Genomic DNA, 18,172 nt, shown 5'->3' with positions numbered 1-18,172 from the left:
CTAGTACTTGCTTTTACTAGGTTATGTCCTTTCTGCTCTATTTTCCAATTTCAGGTATACAGCTTTGTCTTTTGTATAACAAAGTAACAAAATTCATTTTTAGGATCTCAGTCAAAAAAGCAAATTTTGGTCTAGGTAAAACTCTGGTCTAAACCAAGGTATTATTTCTCACTCATATTTTCACAGTTTTATAATATTTGCAGTAAATATTCTTTTTTTCATAGTAATCTTTACATTTACACACATAATCTTTACATATGTGTATATATGTGTATGTGGAAAGAACACGTATTTACAGCATTATCATACAACTTCCTCAATATGGACAAGATTATTCTTACCTCCAGAATTTATCTTAACAAGTAAATTCAATACTTTTAAACAAATATGACTTTAAAGATGTATCTAACAGAAATAATACTTTGAAAGATAAGCCATTATGGTTGTGTTAGATTCAGTGGACCCATAGTTCTAAAGTAAGAGAAAATTTATATTGGACAATTTTACTCAAATGCCTTATGTATAAATTTTACTCAAATGCCTTATGTATAGTTACATGTAATTATATACATATACTTTTTATATACATATACTTTGGAACATTCAAAAGTACAGATTTGTTTTTACCATAATCAGTAACAGACTTTGGAGCACGTTGCTCTGTTTCAGTATTTCTCTTCTTGTTCTTGGATTTCCAAGCATGATACACTTTTAGTCTCCTATGAAATTCTTCTCTGCAAGCTGCCAGGAGCTCAATATCTATCAATTACACAGAGAGAGTTAAAAAAAAAAAGAAAACAGCAACTAACATCGTAATTTAGTTGTCTAGCATAATTATCCTGTGGCATAAATATATATATTTTTTAACATCTTTATTGGAGTATAACTGCTTTACAATGTTGTGTTAGTTTCTGCTTTATAACAAAGTGAATCATTTATACATATACATATATCCCCATATCTCTTCCCTCTTGTGTCTCCCTCCCTCCCACCCTCCCTATCCCACCCCTCTAGGTGGTCACAAAGCACCGAGCTGATCTCCCTGTGCTATGTGGCTGCTTCCCACTAGCTATCTATTTTACGTTTGGTAGTGTATATATGTCCATGCCACTCTCACACTTCGTCCCAGCTTACCCTTCCCCCTCCCCGTGTCCTCAAGTCCATTCTCTACGTCTGCATCTTTATTCTTGTCCTGCCCCTAGGTTCGTGAGTACCTTTTTTTTTTTTTTTTTTTTAGGTTCCATATATATGTGTTAGCATACGGTATTTGTTTTTCTCTTTCTGACTTACTTCACTCTGTATGACAGACTCTAGGTCCATCCACCTCACTACAAATAACTCAATTCCGTTTCTTTTTAACATATATATATATTTTAAATGAAGATTTCATTTTTAAATTAACAGTACAAAATCAAAAGTAAACTAATTATTGATAAAGACGAGCACTTCATTGTAATACTATCTTTTACACTTACAGAGCATTTTCTTAAACATTATTACTACGTTATATCTTTCCTCCACGCAAGAACCCTGGACTAAATAGGTCTTCTATAGATGAAGAACTTGAAAAAGGAAGGTTAAGTCACTTGTCCAAGGTTACAGACCACGACAATAGAATAAGAAGTCACTGTGTTCAAACACAAGCTAGATTTACATGTACCACATTTTTTACATTTGTACTTATGCAGATAAACTCAGTGAAGAGGGAAAGAACATAGTGAGGCGTCCTATACGATTATGACACTTGAAGTCCCAGTTACAGTGTCCTGAATTCAAACACTATGATTTATACGTGAACACAACTGTGTGGGATTCTCTGGATACAGCCTTTTACTCTGTTCTGTTGGAAGAAAAATTGCTTTAAAAGGGACGGACTCCATTGCCATTTTTTACTTTGCATTCATAGACCAAAACAGTCTGATATATAGGTATTTAACTATTATGAATAACGTTAAGAGGGTCAGTCATTAATATAGCCCAAACCATAATTCCTCTATGCTTTTCCTCTCTGGTCTATGCAAGAGACGGGCAAAATGAATTTAACTTAATAAGCATGTCTTTCTTTTAGCTTTGTGAACAAACTAGGTCTTCATTTCAAGGTGAGAGTAACAAAGAGAATGACTTAAACTAATTTATATGAAAAAAATGCCCATCCCAATCTAGGTATTTACTTTATATTACCTGACAGCGATACAGTCTTCCCACTTTTCATCCTCCCCATACACTTACCGCAAGAAGTATTGATGGTATCACGTAGTTCTGCATATTTCCATTTACTAAGATCATGTTTCTTGGTACCAGCAGCTGCCTTGGTGGCCTGTACAGCAGGGCCTCTGTAATTATTACACATTTTTGCATATTTAAACTTAGAAACACGAATGAAATGTTGACTAAACAGGCAAGAAAGTGAACATAAGCTTGAGAACTGGAAATAATTACTGGAAAAACATATAATAATTTTTGTACCTTTGACAGACGAGATTAAGAATGGTGCACTACGGGATGCCCAGGTGGGTTAAAATTTTCCAGTGCATCATTCAACAGCCATATTAGATTTTCAATCAGAAATTCTGATTCCAATATTCTAGTGCCATGGACCTCCCCCAGGCTTCAGTTTAAATCTTCTAACTCACGGATATATGAACATCAAGACAATACATTTACACATATTTCTCAAAATCAAAACTACAATGAGGTATTACCTCACGCAAGTCAGAATGGTCATCATCAAAAAGTCTACAAATAATAAATGCTGGAGAGGGTGTGGAGAAAAGGGAACCCTCTTGCACTGTTGGTGGGAATGTAAATTGGTGCAGCCACTATGGAGAACAGTATGGAGGTTCCTTAAAAAACTAAAAATAGAGCTACCATATGATCCTGCAATCCCACCCCTGGGCATATATTCAGAGAAAACCATAATTTAAAAAGATACATGCACCCCAATGTTCATAGCAGCACTATTTACAATAGCCAAGACAAGGAAGCAACCTAAGTGTCCATCAACAGACGAATGGATAAAGAAGATGTGGTCCATATATACAATGGAATATTACTCAGCCATAAAAAAAGAAGGAAATAATGCCATTTGCAGCAACATGGATGGACCTAAAGATTATCATACGAAGTGAAGTAAGTCAGACAGAGAAAGACTAATATCATACGATATTGCTTATATGTGGAATCTAAAAGAAATAAAAAGACACAAATGAACTTATTTCCAAAACAGAAAGAGATCACAGACACAGAAAACAAATTTATGGTTACCAAAGGGGAAAGGGGGTGGGGAGGGATAAATTGGGAGGGTGGAATTAACATATACACAGTACTATGTATAGACTAGATAACCAACAATGACCTACTATGTAGCACAGGAACTAAACTCAATATTATGTAATAAGGGAAAAGAATGAGAAAAAGTATGTGCGTGTGTATGTATGTGTGTGTGTGTGTGTGTGTGTACGTGTGTGTATATACAACTGAATCGCTGTGCTGTACACCTGAAACTTACATGATACTGTAAATCAACTATACTTCAATTGAAAATCTTTTTTAAATCAAAAGAGAACTCCTCAACATACTTTAAGATCATTAGAGGCACATGAAAGGTTTGTTTATGAGCCAATCACCTGCAGACTGCTGGAACCTACAGATGGCCAAGCCCCACCACTCATAATGGCTCACAGACTCTCCCTGGGCATCTGGATGTTTGGAGGTTCCCAGGGGAGTAGCCAAACTACCACCCTCTGCCCGAGTCTTTAGAGACATCCTAAAAGAGCTGCTGGAGCCTGGAAACTCCCGTGACCTTTGAGCTTCTGTGTTAAAAAATACTTTAAAAAGTTCTGTAAGCAGATAAAAACCACACCCTCGTATTTAGTGAGTAATAATATGACAACTAGTAAATTAAAGGAAAAGGCTGCAGGTCATGAGACAGATAACAGAGATTTCAAAGGGCACAAGTGCTTTATCTTGCCCCATGTAAGAGGAACATCTGAGTGGGAAAAGAGGAAAGAAATAAAAAATAAATACATATATTTAAAATATATAAAATAAATAATTTAAAAGTTAAATGTGGTAAGCTTTTTCGTAGCAGTGCTACTGAGCACTTAAGATTTGTTTCTATACACATAATTTGAAATAATTATTCTAAAAATACAGGGAAAATTTCTTTTCTGTAAAAATGAACATTATTTTTCAGCAAAGGATTACACCTGCCACATAGCAGACACTCAGAATAAGCTGCAAGTGAACTTTTAAGCTCAATGTAACCAAGAAAGAATTTAAATACATCATATTTCAAGCCATGAAAAGAAGACGGCACAATATTAAAAGAACTAAATATTAAAGAACTAAAATATTGCTTCTCGGGTATCACACAAAGCATTTCCCCTTTGTGATCTACCACCTGGAAAACCTTCCTCTTAAAGAGGGGTGATCATAGTATAATACTGAAAATTAGCTCGTATTTTTCTCAGTATTCTACATTTTGAAAGACAACAGCGATCTTGGCAAGACACAGACACTCAATGAGACTGATGTTATCTAAAAGTGATGCTTGAAAATATGTACGCTCCCTCCTCAAATAAGGAAAATTATTCCTTCAGCATTACGCTTAACAATGAAACAAATAAGGTACTTTTGCCTCTTTAAAAGGCCTATTTATGCTTTCCTTTTAGAGAATAAAAATAACATACTTCACCCTACATACTTAAAAACTGTTAGACATGATGATTCTTAGTCACTTACAAGCCTGGCTAAAGAATAACGTGTGCCCATTTAGTCCTTCCTGCATTTTCATGGTTAAAATCTGTTTCAAGTTTACTGCAAAACCTCTTCTTTTCATAAGCTGTGTGACTGGCCATTCTCCATGGAGCTTTTTCTTAATTGCTTTGCTCAGAAAGAGCCAGCTGTGTGTCAGCAAGGTTTCTCTACTACCCTTAACAACAAGTTATGCTTTTAACATTATTCAAATATTCTCTTTTTTGCCTACATCCTGAAACCACCATTCAGTAAACTAACAAAAAAAATATTTTTTCTTCCTAGCTCTTCTACCAGTCTTTTCTAGAAGAGCAGCTGAAATTATGGGGTTTTGTTATTGTTTTCTTTCCTCCTGAAAGAGAAAGTGAATCTACACAATATGGTTTTATAGACTCTCAGAATATATACGAGATGTTGATATACATAAGGTGTTTTGATACTTTTAAAAATCACACTGAATTCAAACTATTTTTGCTTAAAATATGTTTTTACTATTACTAACTTTTCATTCATATTACGTCAAACAAAAATACACCTGCTAAAAAAAACATATTCAGCATCGTAAGAAGTACACAAATCCAATTCATTTAAATGCTCCCCCCCCCGAATCTTTGGCGTTATTAAAATAGTAAAATGAAGGTACACCTTCATTTACTGATTATTTAGACTTGTGATAAAGACAATCATGTGAAATACAGAGTAGCAAAACTGACTTTTGATTTTTAAAAATATATTAATTTTAACACTTTCAATTAACTCTGGAACTTCAGAGTTGAAAGTTAAAATGTTATTGATTCATATCCACTTGATAATGGACCAGATCCTGCTGGGAAGATATATTCCTTGGTGGCTCGACTTCTACACCGGTGGTGTTCTGCCTCTGTGCTGTGGTGGACAGGGGCTGCCTGGAGCCCCACCCTTCCTCACGTCCCCTGCAACCAGGTGCAGCGGGCCCAAGGGCAGGAAGGGCTCCCCTACTGAGACTGAACTGGTAGGGGCTCATGGTAAGCCCGACAGTACTACCAACAAGGAATAGCCTCAACCAAAATGCCAATGGTATCCCCACTGAAAAATGCCAATTTAGAGGAAACACTGTTTGTTTTTTTTTACCTTTTTCTATGTTAGTGTGGCCTGAGGGCACAGTCACTGCCTGAGGGCAGAGTCACATTTCTTGTACCAAAAATTTACATGGAAAGGACAGCCTACTCATATAACAGGTTCTGGTCCAAATAACCTAATTTAAAAAATATGTAATTTAATTTAAAAAATTAATTTAAAAATTTTAATTTAAAGTAATTTAAAAAATATGATTTTGAGGTGACGCTCATTTCCCCAAATTACACTGCACTAACCTACTCAAAATTTCTGACATTTCTTTCACCATTTGTTCCCTATAAGAAAAATGATAATACAACATAATTAGATGAAAGACAACCATACAAATTACTTAAAAGATCTAAAAGTATAATTAAAATTTATATTTTCAACAGGATTGTTGCTTTATTAACCATACACTATTATTTTACTTCGTAAAAGTCGATAATATACCTTTCAATATATATAGCCATACAACACAGCAAAATTTTTGTTTAAACCCAGTTAAAGTTACTTTCACTTCATTTCTGCAGTAGAAACTTTTAGATAAAATCTCATGAGAGCCGTGCTTCTGTGATATTTTTATGGATAGAATATAATCAGCATGTTCTAAATGCATACAGGTAACTTGGCAGGATACAGATTCTATTCAAGGATTTTTGCACCGGGGTTGCTTAGTAAACATTAATTAGACAAGGTGTAATAGTGGTAAACCAAACGGATCTATTTTACAGTGCCAGAGTTTAAATAAGAGTCTGATATACTCAAAGCTCTAAAATTCTGAATCAAAGCATGCCTAAGAAAATTCAAATGCCTCAAGCACTTGTTAAAGATCTGAGGTGTTCTGACCTTTCAAGGATAAACATTTCCCAATGGCAAAAACTTGCTTTTCTTTTATTACCCAGAAGAGTGTTAACTTTTCTCAAAATTTGCTTAATTCTGTGAAGTGGAATGTGCATGTCATCATGTTCATCAACTTCATTAGTATTTTATTTTCCTGACCTTTGTGCTCTTCCTTCATAATTAATCATTTTCTCATTCACTCTATTCATCAGGCTCTGGTAACCTCAAAATCTTATAAGTCAGCAAAAATCAGAAGAAAAGAAGATGGCTATGTTTGCCTCAGGGCTCAGTTTTCTGGATGCCGGCCAAGAGCTGGGACCCTGATTATAAAGGAGCAAAGGACTCTCTCCGTCCTTGTGAGGAACACTGGCTAAGGTTCAATGCTGACAGAGGTCTAGCCAAGCAAGCACAGTCAGAGAAAAAGTAATCTTTCAAAACTGATGATCAAGGGCAACAAACACAAAGTAAAAAAACACAAATATCATCAAATAAAATCAAACTAATAAGAATTTTCTAACTTCACATTTCTTTTCCCACAGCAGATTTCAAGGGAATGCACAGCCTTGCAAAGCTCTTTACTCCACAGTCTGTTCATCGTATGGAGATTTCATACGCAGATGCCCTCACACCACCCAGCTGGACGGGCAATCTCTACTGATTCAACATCCCACCTGAGCATGTTACTGCTCTAGGAGCTGCACCATATATACTGGATAGAAAAGGCTCCTGCATCCAGGTGTTTTTTTTCCTTCTGATTTTTCCAACCTATATGCAAATGCTCACAGTTTCACCTCAGACATAAGTTGGTTGCTAGGCTTATTTAATTCGAGCTCAAATGGTTAACTATGAAGCAGTGGATGCAACGGCACCCACTCAGAGATAGGTTTCAAAATTTGTGGTGCATTGTGGGAGCAATGATGCTATGAGAGTCCACTGCTGGCATCGGATGAGGTGAGGAGTCAGGGATGCCAAATGTCCTGCACAAGAAGAACTGCCCCACGTCCCATATGACTTTAACATATCCACCAGACATATAGAGGTGAAACGCACATGTACATATAGTTACATGTAAACTATATACACATAGTTAATACATAAGTTTTACATGTAAAACAACCCTTTTTTGGCATGGTTTTAATATTCACAGAATTTCTCTAGGAATTTCTCCACTATTGCATAATGGAGAGGACACTGTGTTTAACTCTGTTCAGAACTTTACAAAGGACTGTTCGCAATTTCGTGGCATTTAACTGACTGATACAACTGTCTTATATCAATTTGCATTTGTAGCTGCTGCACTCATGGTGATTCTATGTATACGTGAAAACATCTGAGTACCTGACTACATTTTCCTGTAGTTGTGAGCAAGCACTTTCATATTAAATATAATAAAATAAATAATTATAAATTACTGTCCTTTTATTTCTCTTTTACATGTATTGTTTAGAGAGAATTATTAATGTAGGTTGCATCATTCATACAGCATTTGTTATTTGGTACTGGGGTCTGACAGAGTTAAGAACCATCACTATAAGGGGTACAGTTGGAGTCCTAAAAGCTATTAAAATTCAGATTTTAAATATATTTCAAAATTATATACATATAGCACATATGTAAAAATATATGCAAAAATATATTTATGCATATAAAGTATAATTTATATGTATATCCCTATTGCTACTTAGATTCTCTCTCTGTGGGGAGATTTTCATAACAAAAAGATACACGAGCACCAATGTTAGCATTACGTATATAACTTTAGATTATGAGCTATTTTAGATATTAGCAGAATGAACTATTACATATACGGAAAACTAAGCTATCTGCCATGACTCAAATACTTTAAATATTTTATTTATTCTTATTTATATCTCTACATCTACTTTTATAATGATATAAGTAAGGGATAATTAAAAGCACATAAAACAAGATGGGTATTAAAGTTTAAACAAAGTGAGCAAACAGAAAGAAAGAAACCAAATCATAAACTACTGTGATTGAGCACCGAACTCCTAGGAGCAGTAAACACTTTTCCTGGGCAAAATAATAATGATGATGACGATGATGATAATGATGTAAAATTTACTTCAATGAGGAAAATGTTCCTCCTAAAAAGTATACACAACCTAATAAAGAAGAAGAAAAAAAAAAGTTATATGATTAAATCAGTTTTAAAAGGGAAATGACATACGGTGTCATTCTGGGTCCCGCTCCATTAATCCTGTGAAAAGAATACGTATATTTTAGTCAATACCATAACCAATTCTGAACTGTGAAAATCCGGATTGTGCCAAATTTGTATTTCAGTGACTTTGCAAATTGATTTTAAAAACTCTATTATCTCTATTTAATCTATGTATGAGAACACTCAGAATTTTAATGTTTTTAAATCTTCATTACAAATGATTAGAAAAAAATAAAGGCATTCTGTGAAAATGAAAGAGTGAATACATTACATCTAGATTAAAAAACTATTCATGTGAGGTTTGTGTGTTTGTTTTTAATAGAATCTAGATATTACTTCATAATTTAAGGTAGTGTGAAATCATTACTGTGCATCAGGATCATATGTGTAATTGATTGAGATATTTTAAAATATATTACGTATGCAGGAAACAATTCTTACTTAGAAGTTACTGGATGGGAATCCAAGCTGGAAAAGTAACTTGAAATTGTTTTGTAATGTATCACAGAATCCAAGAACATTTTCATGCCATATATTAAGAACAGAGTTACTTAGAGAGGTTCTCACTCATAAATGTGTTAGAAAGAATTCAGTGCTAACAAAGGTAACACAAACATTCAAAAACATTTAGATGTAGCCCATGGAGTAAGATAAAATTATCAAACACGGAAAATCTATAGAGAACATCATATCTACAATGAAGTGCTAATGCTTTTAGTACAGTGTTTAAAAATTAACCTGGCAGTTCAGAAGGGAAGGAGTTTATGGGGACCTGAGGGTCAGCTCTCTTCCTGGAAGACAGCTGGCAGACAGGACCTGAAGGGACAGTCCAGGGAGGGACACCATTCCTAAGGCTGTCCCACAGGAGAACTAAACTAACTCTTCTGCGGTTCAAGTCATAACTGCTTGAGTATCTCCTAATTATTTGGTAGTGGTCCCATTACCTAGTTAATTCTGTTTAACTTAAATCATAGGTAACTCCTCCCTTAAGTTAAAGGTCCTAAATGGTCCACTCTTTCTCTAAGACCACTCACATTGGAAGAAGTGCATCTTTTTGAGGATGAGAAGGAGACCACATATGAGCCAATATCTTACTCATATTACCTGGAATGACACTGGATAGAGCTAAGTATTTCAAATGCTTAAACATAAGAGTTAAGCCATAAACACCAAGAATGACTCCATTAATGAGTCTCTCCTAACAAGCTTCAACCATAATAAAGTCAGCTCGGTCAAGTGCAGGACTTCCTCACACACATCAGGGCCACTGCTCGGTTCATTAGGAGCCTGGCCTAGGCCACTAGTCAGTTATCCACAAAGGCTCCGCCAAGCCTCCCAAACACAGGTGGAAGGAACCGAACAGCAGCTGAGCGAAGTCTGCAGTTACAAAAGCCACAGACGAGCAAAAATATCTTAATTATAGTGAAATGTTAATAAAGAACCCACACAGTGAACCCAAACCAAAGAGCTTAACAATTATTATAACACATAGGCATACTCAGTTTATTTAAATATAACTTTCACATGCAATTCAGACTCCAGAGCTTCCCGATACAATCATTTACTAGAAAAAGTGTGAAGGCAAGTTAACGTACTCTTTCCCTTCCCTATCTCTGTTTTCAGCTAAATAAAACCTAATCACCACCTTGCAATGTGGTGGACCAAGTTTTTTTTTCTTTCACAAGGAAATAGCAACATCTAGTATTTTAATTATTTTGTCATGAACAGTGCTCTGACATTCTGAAAAGCATGGTTACACCCATCTATGTGCCTCTCCATATATACACAATATACCTACACATAAAGGAACTCTACAAACTAGTTTGCTTTGTTTTTACAAATAAATAATAATAGTAACTACTGTTTCTACATTCTGTATTTTTAGAGAATGCATCTGTTATAGTAAAACCTTCCTGCAACTTTTAGTAAGAACTTCCGTGTTCCTCCACACTCCATACTATTTAGAGATAATTCAGAAACGTGAGGAGTCAAAATATTTCAATGTGATTAAGCTTCCTTCTTGGAAAGGGAAATCTGTTTATTCTAAATCACGGGGAAGCTGGGGGGAGCGTGTGTGTACGCATAAAATTTCTAAAGTGTTAGGGTATATGACATATTTTTAAAATTTGCATTAGGACAGTAATGAATTCCAACCTCAAAAATATTAAACTGGATTATAACATATTCACTGATTTTTATGCCAATGTTGAACAGCAGATACTTAGAAATTACTTGTCTACCCTTTATACAATACTCTGATAATTTCAGAGTAAAACTTAAGATATTTTCTTAAACTACTCAAGAACTGAAATATCGACTTTAACTTTCAGTAGTTTAACAGTTTGATGAAATCAATAGCTTCATTCACTTGGGTGGTGTAAAAGTGAATATAAATCATTTTTAAATGGCAAATATACCAGGACCTAAGGAATATGATGACTCTCGCCTACCCTAACGCTGCAAAGAGGCAGGCAGGGAGGTCAAGCGGAAAAGCCCCGCCCCCTCCGCCCCCGCCTCGCCCCCTCCGCCCCCATCTCGCCCCTCCACCCCCACCTCGCCCCGCGCGCGCGGTACCTGCGCAGCGCCGGGTCCACCTGCGCCTCGTCGCTGATGAGCTCCGCCTCGCTCTGCGCGATCCGCAGCGCCAGCTCCCGGTCTCGGCGCTCCTGCTCCAGGACCGCCTGCTGCTGGGACTCCTCCTCCCGCTGCCGGGCCAGCTGCGCCTCCACCTCCGCCTGCCAGCACAGAAGGCCATGGCGCCCGGGCCTCCCCACTTGTTTACCTGATCATTCCCCTCCCCACGTAAAATCGTTCCATACACTTTTTTTTTTTTTACTAAGAAATACCTACTGTTTAACCAGAAGTCTCTTCTGTATTATGATTAATGCTACCTCGTTCCCCAAACCAAGAGTGCACCATTCTATCACTAGAGTATGAGTCTCCCAAATATCGCATCCTAGGTGTCACCTTAACACCAACACCTACACAGCAGAGGTCAGGAATTTTAAGTGTTGGCTGTGCTCAGGATGAATCAGAAAGCTGAGACAGACAGACACTCAAATAGGGAATCAATTATTCTCAGACATGGACTTTTTAAAAGATGGGGGTAGGGAGACTATCTTAATCCTAACGTATTAATATCAGTATCTACAAAGTTATAAAATAACATTTTTAAAACATTATATAATGTAACTGAATATTGATCTGACTTTCCCCCTATGAATAATAACAACCTAATACTTATTGAACAAGGCACTGTTCTAAATGCCTTAACACGTGTTAACTCATTTAATGCTCACAATCACTATTTATCTCCATCCCAGAGAGAGAAAACTGTGGCCCACATCGTGACTTGTGCAATGTCACAATTTCTGTCAGTGAGGGGCTGGATTTGAACTCACTTCCCTAGCTGCAAAGTCCCGTCCCATAACCACTTGAGAAACTGCCTTCTGTCTCTAGAATAAAACAATGACAATTTATACCTAGTAAATCAAGATCTTCTGTTTTGTAATTTTGTAGATTTCATTTTGATAGAAATTCAGTCTGATTGCCTACTGAGTACAGACAGACCTGAATACGTTTTTCATCATCTTCCCTTTTCTTTCTCTCTTCCTCTTCTTGCTTTCTCTTTGCTTCCATGTCAAGTTTCCTAACAAAAAGCAGAATACTCTTCAAAAATTTAATATAAAACAAGAAATCCTTCAGAAGAAAATTTAACTATTGATAAAGGTTACAAAATGGGAAGTCAAATAACCTCCTGGCTATATACATTTTCAACTTATTTTGAAAAATAAAATAAAATCTAACTCTACTGACAGCAGTTCTTCAGAAACAAAACAAATACAATTATATTCCATAACCTTTAACATCTTTGGATTAACTTGGTTACCAAGCTACTTGTAAGGTCCTGATCACACTGCTTCTCTCTACTCCTTCTCCAATTAGACAATCTTAGATTCCTTCCGTCTGCCCTACTATGGCAATCTTCCAAAATGCCATCAGTTTTTAAACTGCAGAAAAGAAGTACCTTCTTCCTAGATTATAAAATAATGTGAAAGTCATAGTTTTAAAAAGAACTCAAGTAATCCTCAGGTGTAAGAGTTTAACCAAAATTCAGATTATAGGTAGAATCATTTTATGTTATGATTGTAAAATGAGCTTACTTTCTCCATTTTCAAACTTATTCTAAAACTAGTATTTAAAAATACGAATATGACTTTTAAAAATAAGAATATTCATTGACCACCATCAACACAAAGAATTCACTGTCCTGTCGGCTTCTAACTCAAGGCGACAACATAAACCCTTACATCCGCCTTTCCTCCTCCTCCTTTCTTCGACGTTGTTCATCTTCTTCACGTCTTTTCCTTTCTTTTTCCATTTCTTCTTGGATACGCCTCAGTCTTTCTGCTTCCTCTTCCTGCTGCTTTTTTTTCTGTAATGCACTGAGGAGGACCTCTGAGCTTTTAACTAGCGCATCATATTCGTTCTGTATTTGTTGCCTTGTCATCATGGTGGACTTAAAGAAACAAAACAATGGACATGTACTTAAAAAGTTATCTCTTCTGTTGCACAACGATGTGAATATACTCAACACCACTGAACTGTACATTTAACAAATGGTTAAGATGGTAAGTTTAATGGTATGTGTTTTCACCACAATGAAAAAAAAACCAACATGCACATATACAAAGACTGGAAAAGCTGGTAAGCAGTAAGCCCATTATCTTTTCATACTGTTTATTAAATATTCAAAAAATTTTTTAAAGTTATCTCTATGCAAAAATATTTGCGTCTATTTCCTATCAATCAAGTAATCAAATATCTAAGGGCGTGCTGTGCACAGACTAATACACTGTAATTCAAAGTTATTTTTTAAGGAATGATTGGCCAATTCTGCCAGAGTTTACTACTCTTTAACAATAGTGTTCAAATAATACCTCAGGAATATTTTAAAAATTATCAACTACACCCAAAACTGATGGATGATTTTCTTAAATGTGGCTGGGTTGATTTTAATTGATTTAATACCACATAAATGGGGATGGCTCTTGACAGATTTGCAAAATCAGCTAAGGCTATCCAAAGCATTTTCATTTTTCTCTTGACTTCTTTCTCCATTCTTCCTCCAAGAGTCATCATTGTCTACATAAAATATCTGTAGAAAACATCGTAAAAGCCTCGCTTTGAGGTATTATATCCCACATAATTGCACTGAATTATGAAAGTAGATGAGAAAAACATTAAGATCCTAAAGTACAACAGAAAAAGATATGAATAGACAGATGGAATATAACTAACAAACAAGCACATAGAAAAAATTTTCAGTCCCACTAGTAATCAAATGGAAATCAAAACCGAAAAAAAGAGGCCCCCTCTTTTTGGCTACAAAATATGGAGGAAAACTGTTACGTCATAACAGTTAAGTAATTTATGATATAGCCTATATGAAGCTAACGGAATAACAGGAATGAGGCACTAACATAAGGAGAGGGATACAAAATTAAATGTACATGATAAGAACTATGCAAAAATATGTACATATAAACTAAGATTGAGAGGAATATGCAACAGTATAATAGTTGAATGTGTTCGTGTGTGTGGGGTAAGGATTTGGGGGTGATTTTCTCCAGATTTTCAATAATATTACATTATTTTTATAATTTAAAAATTAGTTTCTGAAAGTAGAAAAAGATGAAACAAAATTAATATGCATTAATCCTCTCTCAGTAATGATTCTGCAAAAGCTTACCAACAGAGTATAGTATTTTAGTTAGTATTTTGGAAAAATCTTTCCTAGCAACAGATGAACTGCACAAAAATTGTCTTCTTTCTTTTTAACTATGAAAATTTTCAAATATAGAGTGAATAATATGTGGAGCATCACTTATCTCTGAGACTCAACATCTGTAACGTTTTGTATCTTTAAAAAAAGGACAATACCAATAACAAAAGGTATTAAAAATTATTTTCAAAGGTCAAAGTCATTTGGATTAAAATTACATACCTTAATTTTGGCCATTAAAGCATCAATAGAAATTTCAAGGTCCTCGACCTGTTTATTCATCTCTGGTTTTCCATCTTTCAATGCACTTACTACTTCGTTAAATTTATCAAGCCGTTTCTTCAGTGTGCCCACCTTAACCAGGCCATCAATGCTGTAAAGATAACAACACTTCATCAGAGTTTAACTTCACCACTGAATGCTGCAGACAGATTTTTCATTTTAATAAAATACCAAACATATTGTTAAACAGAGTATTTCACTTCTGTTTTCATGTTATTCAATAGTCTCTTTTTTTAGATCTTTTGTTGAGGGTAAAAGGAATCATCAAATATGGATGTGAATGACATTAATATGTGTCAGCAAGACTTAAGCCTTCTATACTTGCACTGAAAAATTTGAGAATTCAAATTACAGAAAAACTTAAAAGAGTAGAATCAAATAAGAAATAAAGACTAAACTGACAGTGAGACAATATAATTCCTACAGGTAATCTTGAAAGTATGGTCAAAATATTAATGAGATGTTTTTAAAAACAATGTCAATTTGACATTTATCAATAAACTGAAGTCACTAAAATAATCAGAATAAAACAGCTTCTTTCAACCTTTTACAGTGTTTACATTTTTCTAAGCTACTTCAAATCCTTTTATAGAATGAGGCAAGTAATGAATTAATGAAGCAATTAACTGATGTCCAATAAATAACATGAATAACAGACTAATACATCTTTTACAAAGAACATGAGAAAAAAGGAAACTCTGTGAGTATGCAAACTGCTCTTCATTATGACTTTATGCCATTTTATATTAGGGTAAATAGGTTTTTTGGATTCTTTAGGCTCTATTCATCTTACCGAGGTTTGTGTCGTCTTTTGCAAAGCCACATTCGAACAGTTTTCTGCATTTTAATGCAGGCTTCAGCTCGATATTTTATTTTGTTTTTCACTATGTGTAAGAGGAAAATATAATGACAGAAAATTTTTTACTTTAAATCAGACATACAGGATTTTTAAAAACCATTCATTTCCACAAAGCAATTCTCAAGAAACACAAAATCTTGATGAACATATTATATCAGACATCAAAACGGGCAAGTTTAACATTTCTTTAGTTCTTTATACTTCTTAAAATAAAAAGCATATCATGTATATGGCTAGGTGTACATTTTAAATATATTATCTCCTTGTTACGCTACATTACTGCGTCCCAAGTTGTCCTAGGTAATACTGGTCTAGGAAATGTTAACAGGCGTGTCTTGAAAAAAGGATTCACCTGTCAAATGAACTCAGGAAAAGCTATGCGCTACACCTCCTTCTGGAGATTCACAATGAACATACTGAGCGAGGCCTCTAAGAATCCTACAATAAAGGACTCTGCTTAACTTCAGTTAGTCGATATCTGAGACTGATCTGACCCGGAGACGTTTTTTTTCAGAGGTTCCCCATTAACATGCTGCAAAGATCCTGTCTACTTACTGACTTGACCACTGCACAACACAGTCCACAAACGAATAGTACAGCAGAAATAATTTTAATATGTTTTCCATCATAATGCAATGTTTAAATTTGAAGGCATTTAACTATAGTGACAAGAATGTTCATATTTCACTTGGAAAGTGATGGGAAAAGAGCTTCTGTTGTCTTTTTATTATTATAGTTTTGTTTTTATTTATATCACAATTGACTAACAAAAGACCTCATGATAGCATGCACGTTGCTTGCACAATTCCTTTTCATTAGGTCAAAGGAATTTTTTTTATTAATAAGCTGCAATGTACTGAATCCTCTTCACGTGCCTAGCACTGTTCCAGGTACTGTGGAGGGTATGGCTGGGGTGGGGGATTATAAATTTAATCAAGTTACTAACGATACTCCCTACAACTAAAGGTTTGCTATAGACCATCAGGTAACCCAAAATTATTCTGTCCCTCGTCCTTGTTTTGGGTCAGAGATAAGTAGTTGCTACAATATTTTAAGACTTTAGACTTTGCCCTTTATTAAAGGAAGCTGTAATCAAAGGCTTTTAGTTAGAGACTCTGGGAAGATAAGTCTGGGAAGCCAGGAAAACCAGTTTGGGAGCCACTGAAGTTACTATGCAGGCTGGGGACAGGGGCTCCAGTAAGGCAGTGGCAATAAAGAGTAAAGAATGTACAGTGTCTGGAGGGGGAATCAACAGAGCTTGCTGACTGGCATGATTTCAGGGACAAGAAGAAACAATTACGACTGGGACACTTTCAGCGTGTGTATTCTGGTGATGCCATGGGAGCGGAAAGAAAAGTTCTGGTTTTAGTCTGAGAGACTGGGGTACGGTGTGGGGAGCAGGGGAGAAAGGGAGAGGAAAGGAGGGGAGGGGGGAAGAATCAAGATAGTGAGTTCTGGGGTTTTTTTTAGGTCGTGATGAAATTAATTATCATATAATGCATTCAATTAAAGAAGGTAAGTATCATACACTCAAAAAACTTAAAAAAGAAAAGTCCACAGGTACTAATTTATTACATACTACATGTAAGGCGTTAGGGGAGGAACCAGGGACACAGCATGAATAAGCGACACGGTCCCTGTTGTCTAGCGCTCACCACTGAGACAAATGTTTAACATTCCACAAACCAGTTCATTTCCAAAATAACTGCGTATCTCGGAGTGGAAGGAAACACCTACGTTTGATGACAGACAGTGAGCACCACTGAACCTTCTTCCAGCGACTGCAGATGAGCCAGTGATTGACCCTCTTGACCAGCTCTGCTAAGTGGTCAGGGTCGGACTTCATAATCTGGTCAAATTCTGCAAACTAGGAGATAAAGTCATTGGCTAACAGTATCAAAAGACAGATGTGTTTAAACACACAGAGAGATACAAAATAACTGTAACTCAAATCCAAAATCTAGCTTTCTGGAAGTGGTCACAAGCCTATTACACAGACATGTCTCAGTGGGGTACACAGCAAACCCAAGCACACTTGGCTGAATTTTGCTGTCTTTCTCCTCCTTCCTCCAGGATCTTTTTTGCAGTGGTTGGGCTGCGGGGGTTACTCACTGCTAGTTAGCAGACTCAACAGGAAAAGTAGAAAAAGAATCTTAAACGACCACTGCAGATGGTCAGCCAAAAGGTTTTATGGAAAAAAGAATGAAAAAAAGGTCCTACTGTCTCTCTGAACTGGCTCATCCATATTCTGAGATCACTGGAGAAGTGAAGGTCAGCTCTATGAAATCCGGTACCACCAAAACTACTGTGTCTCGCCCAATCCCCACCTTTATTTTGGTCAGAGATAAGAAACTGCTACTAAGAGACA

The 18,172-nt window shown here is 35.8% G+C and overlaps 1 protein-coding gene across 6 annotated transcripts in view; it reads right to left on the bottom strand.

Annotated features, from left to right (window-relative positions):
* The window catches only part of MYO6 (myosin VI), a 142,259-nt gene that overhangs the window by 7,423 nt on the left and 116,664 nt on the right, over positions 1-18,172 (bottom strand). For 4 of the 6 annotated variants that reach the window (XM_029223790.1, XM_029223788.1, XM_029223791.1 and 1 more), the window contains exons 23-33: positions 17,542-17,671; positions 15,739-15,829; positions 14,886-15,036; positions 13,189-13,397; positions 12,449-12,527; positions 11,453-11,613; positions 9,320-9,358; positions 8,885-8,914; positions 6,108-6,146; positions 2,230-2,333; positions 628-759 (exon numbers count right to left, since the gene is read on the bottom strand). In XM_029223790.1, the coding sequence (XP_029079623.1) occupies positions 628-759; positions 2,230-2,333; positions 6,108-6,146; positions 8,885-8,914; positions 9,320-9,358; positions 11,453-11,613; positions 12,449-12,527; positions 13,189-13,397; positions 14,886-15,036; positions 15,739-15,829; positions 17,542-17,671 (1,165 nt within the window). The remainder of the gene's footprint in view (positions 1-627; positions 760-2,229; positions 2,334-6,107; positions 6,147-8,884; positions 8,915-9,319; positions 9,359-11,452; positions 11,614-12,448; positions 12,528-13,188; positions 13,398-14,885; positions 15,037-15,738; positions 15,830-17,541; positions 17,672-18,172) is intronic. The other 2 variants (XM_029223793.1, XM_029223794.1) reach the window with 1 other exon arrangement.

This window comes from Monodon monoceros, unplaced genomic scaffold (assembly GCF_005190385.1).
Source record: "Monodon monoceros isolate NGI ecotype Baffin Bay Population unplaced genomic scaffold, NGI_Narwhal_1 Super_Scaffold_15, whole genome shotgun sequence".
Lineage (NCBI taxonomy): Eukaryota > Metazoa > Chordata > Mammalia > Artiodactyla > Monodontidae > Monodon > Monodon monoceros.
The sequence above is the reverse complement of the archived record's forward strand: the minus strand, read 5'-3'. Positions and strand labels throughout refer to the sequence as shown.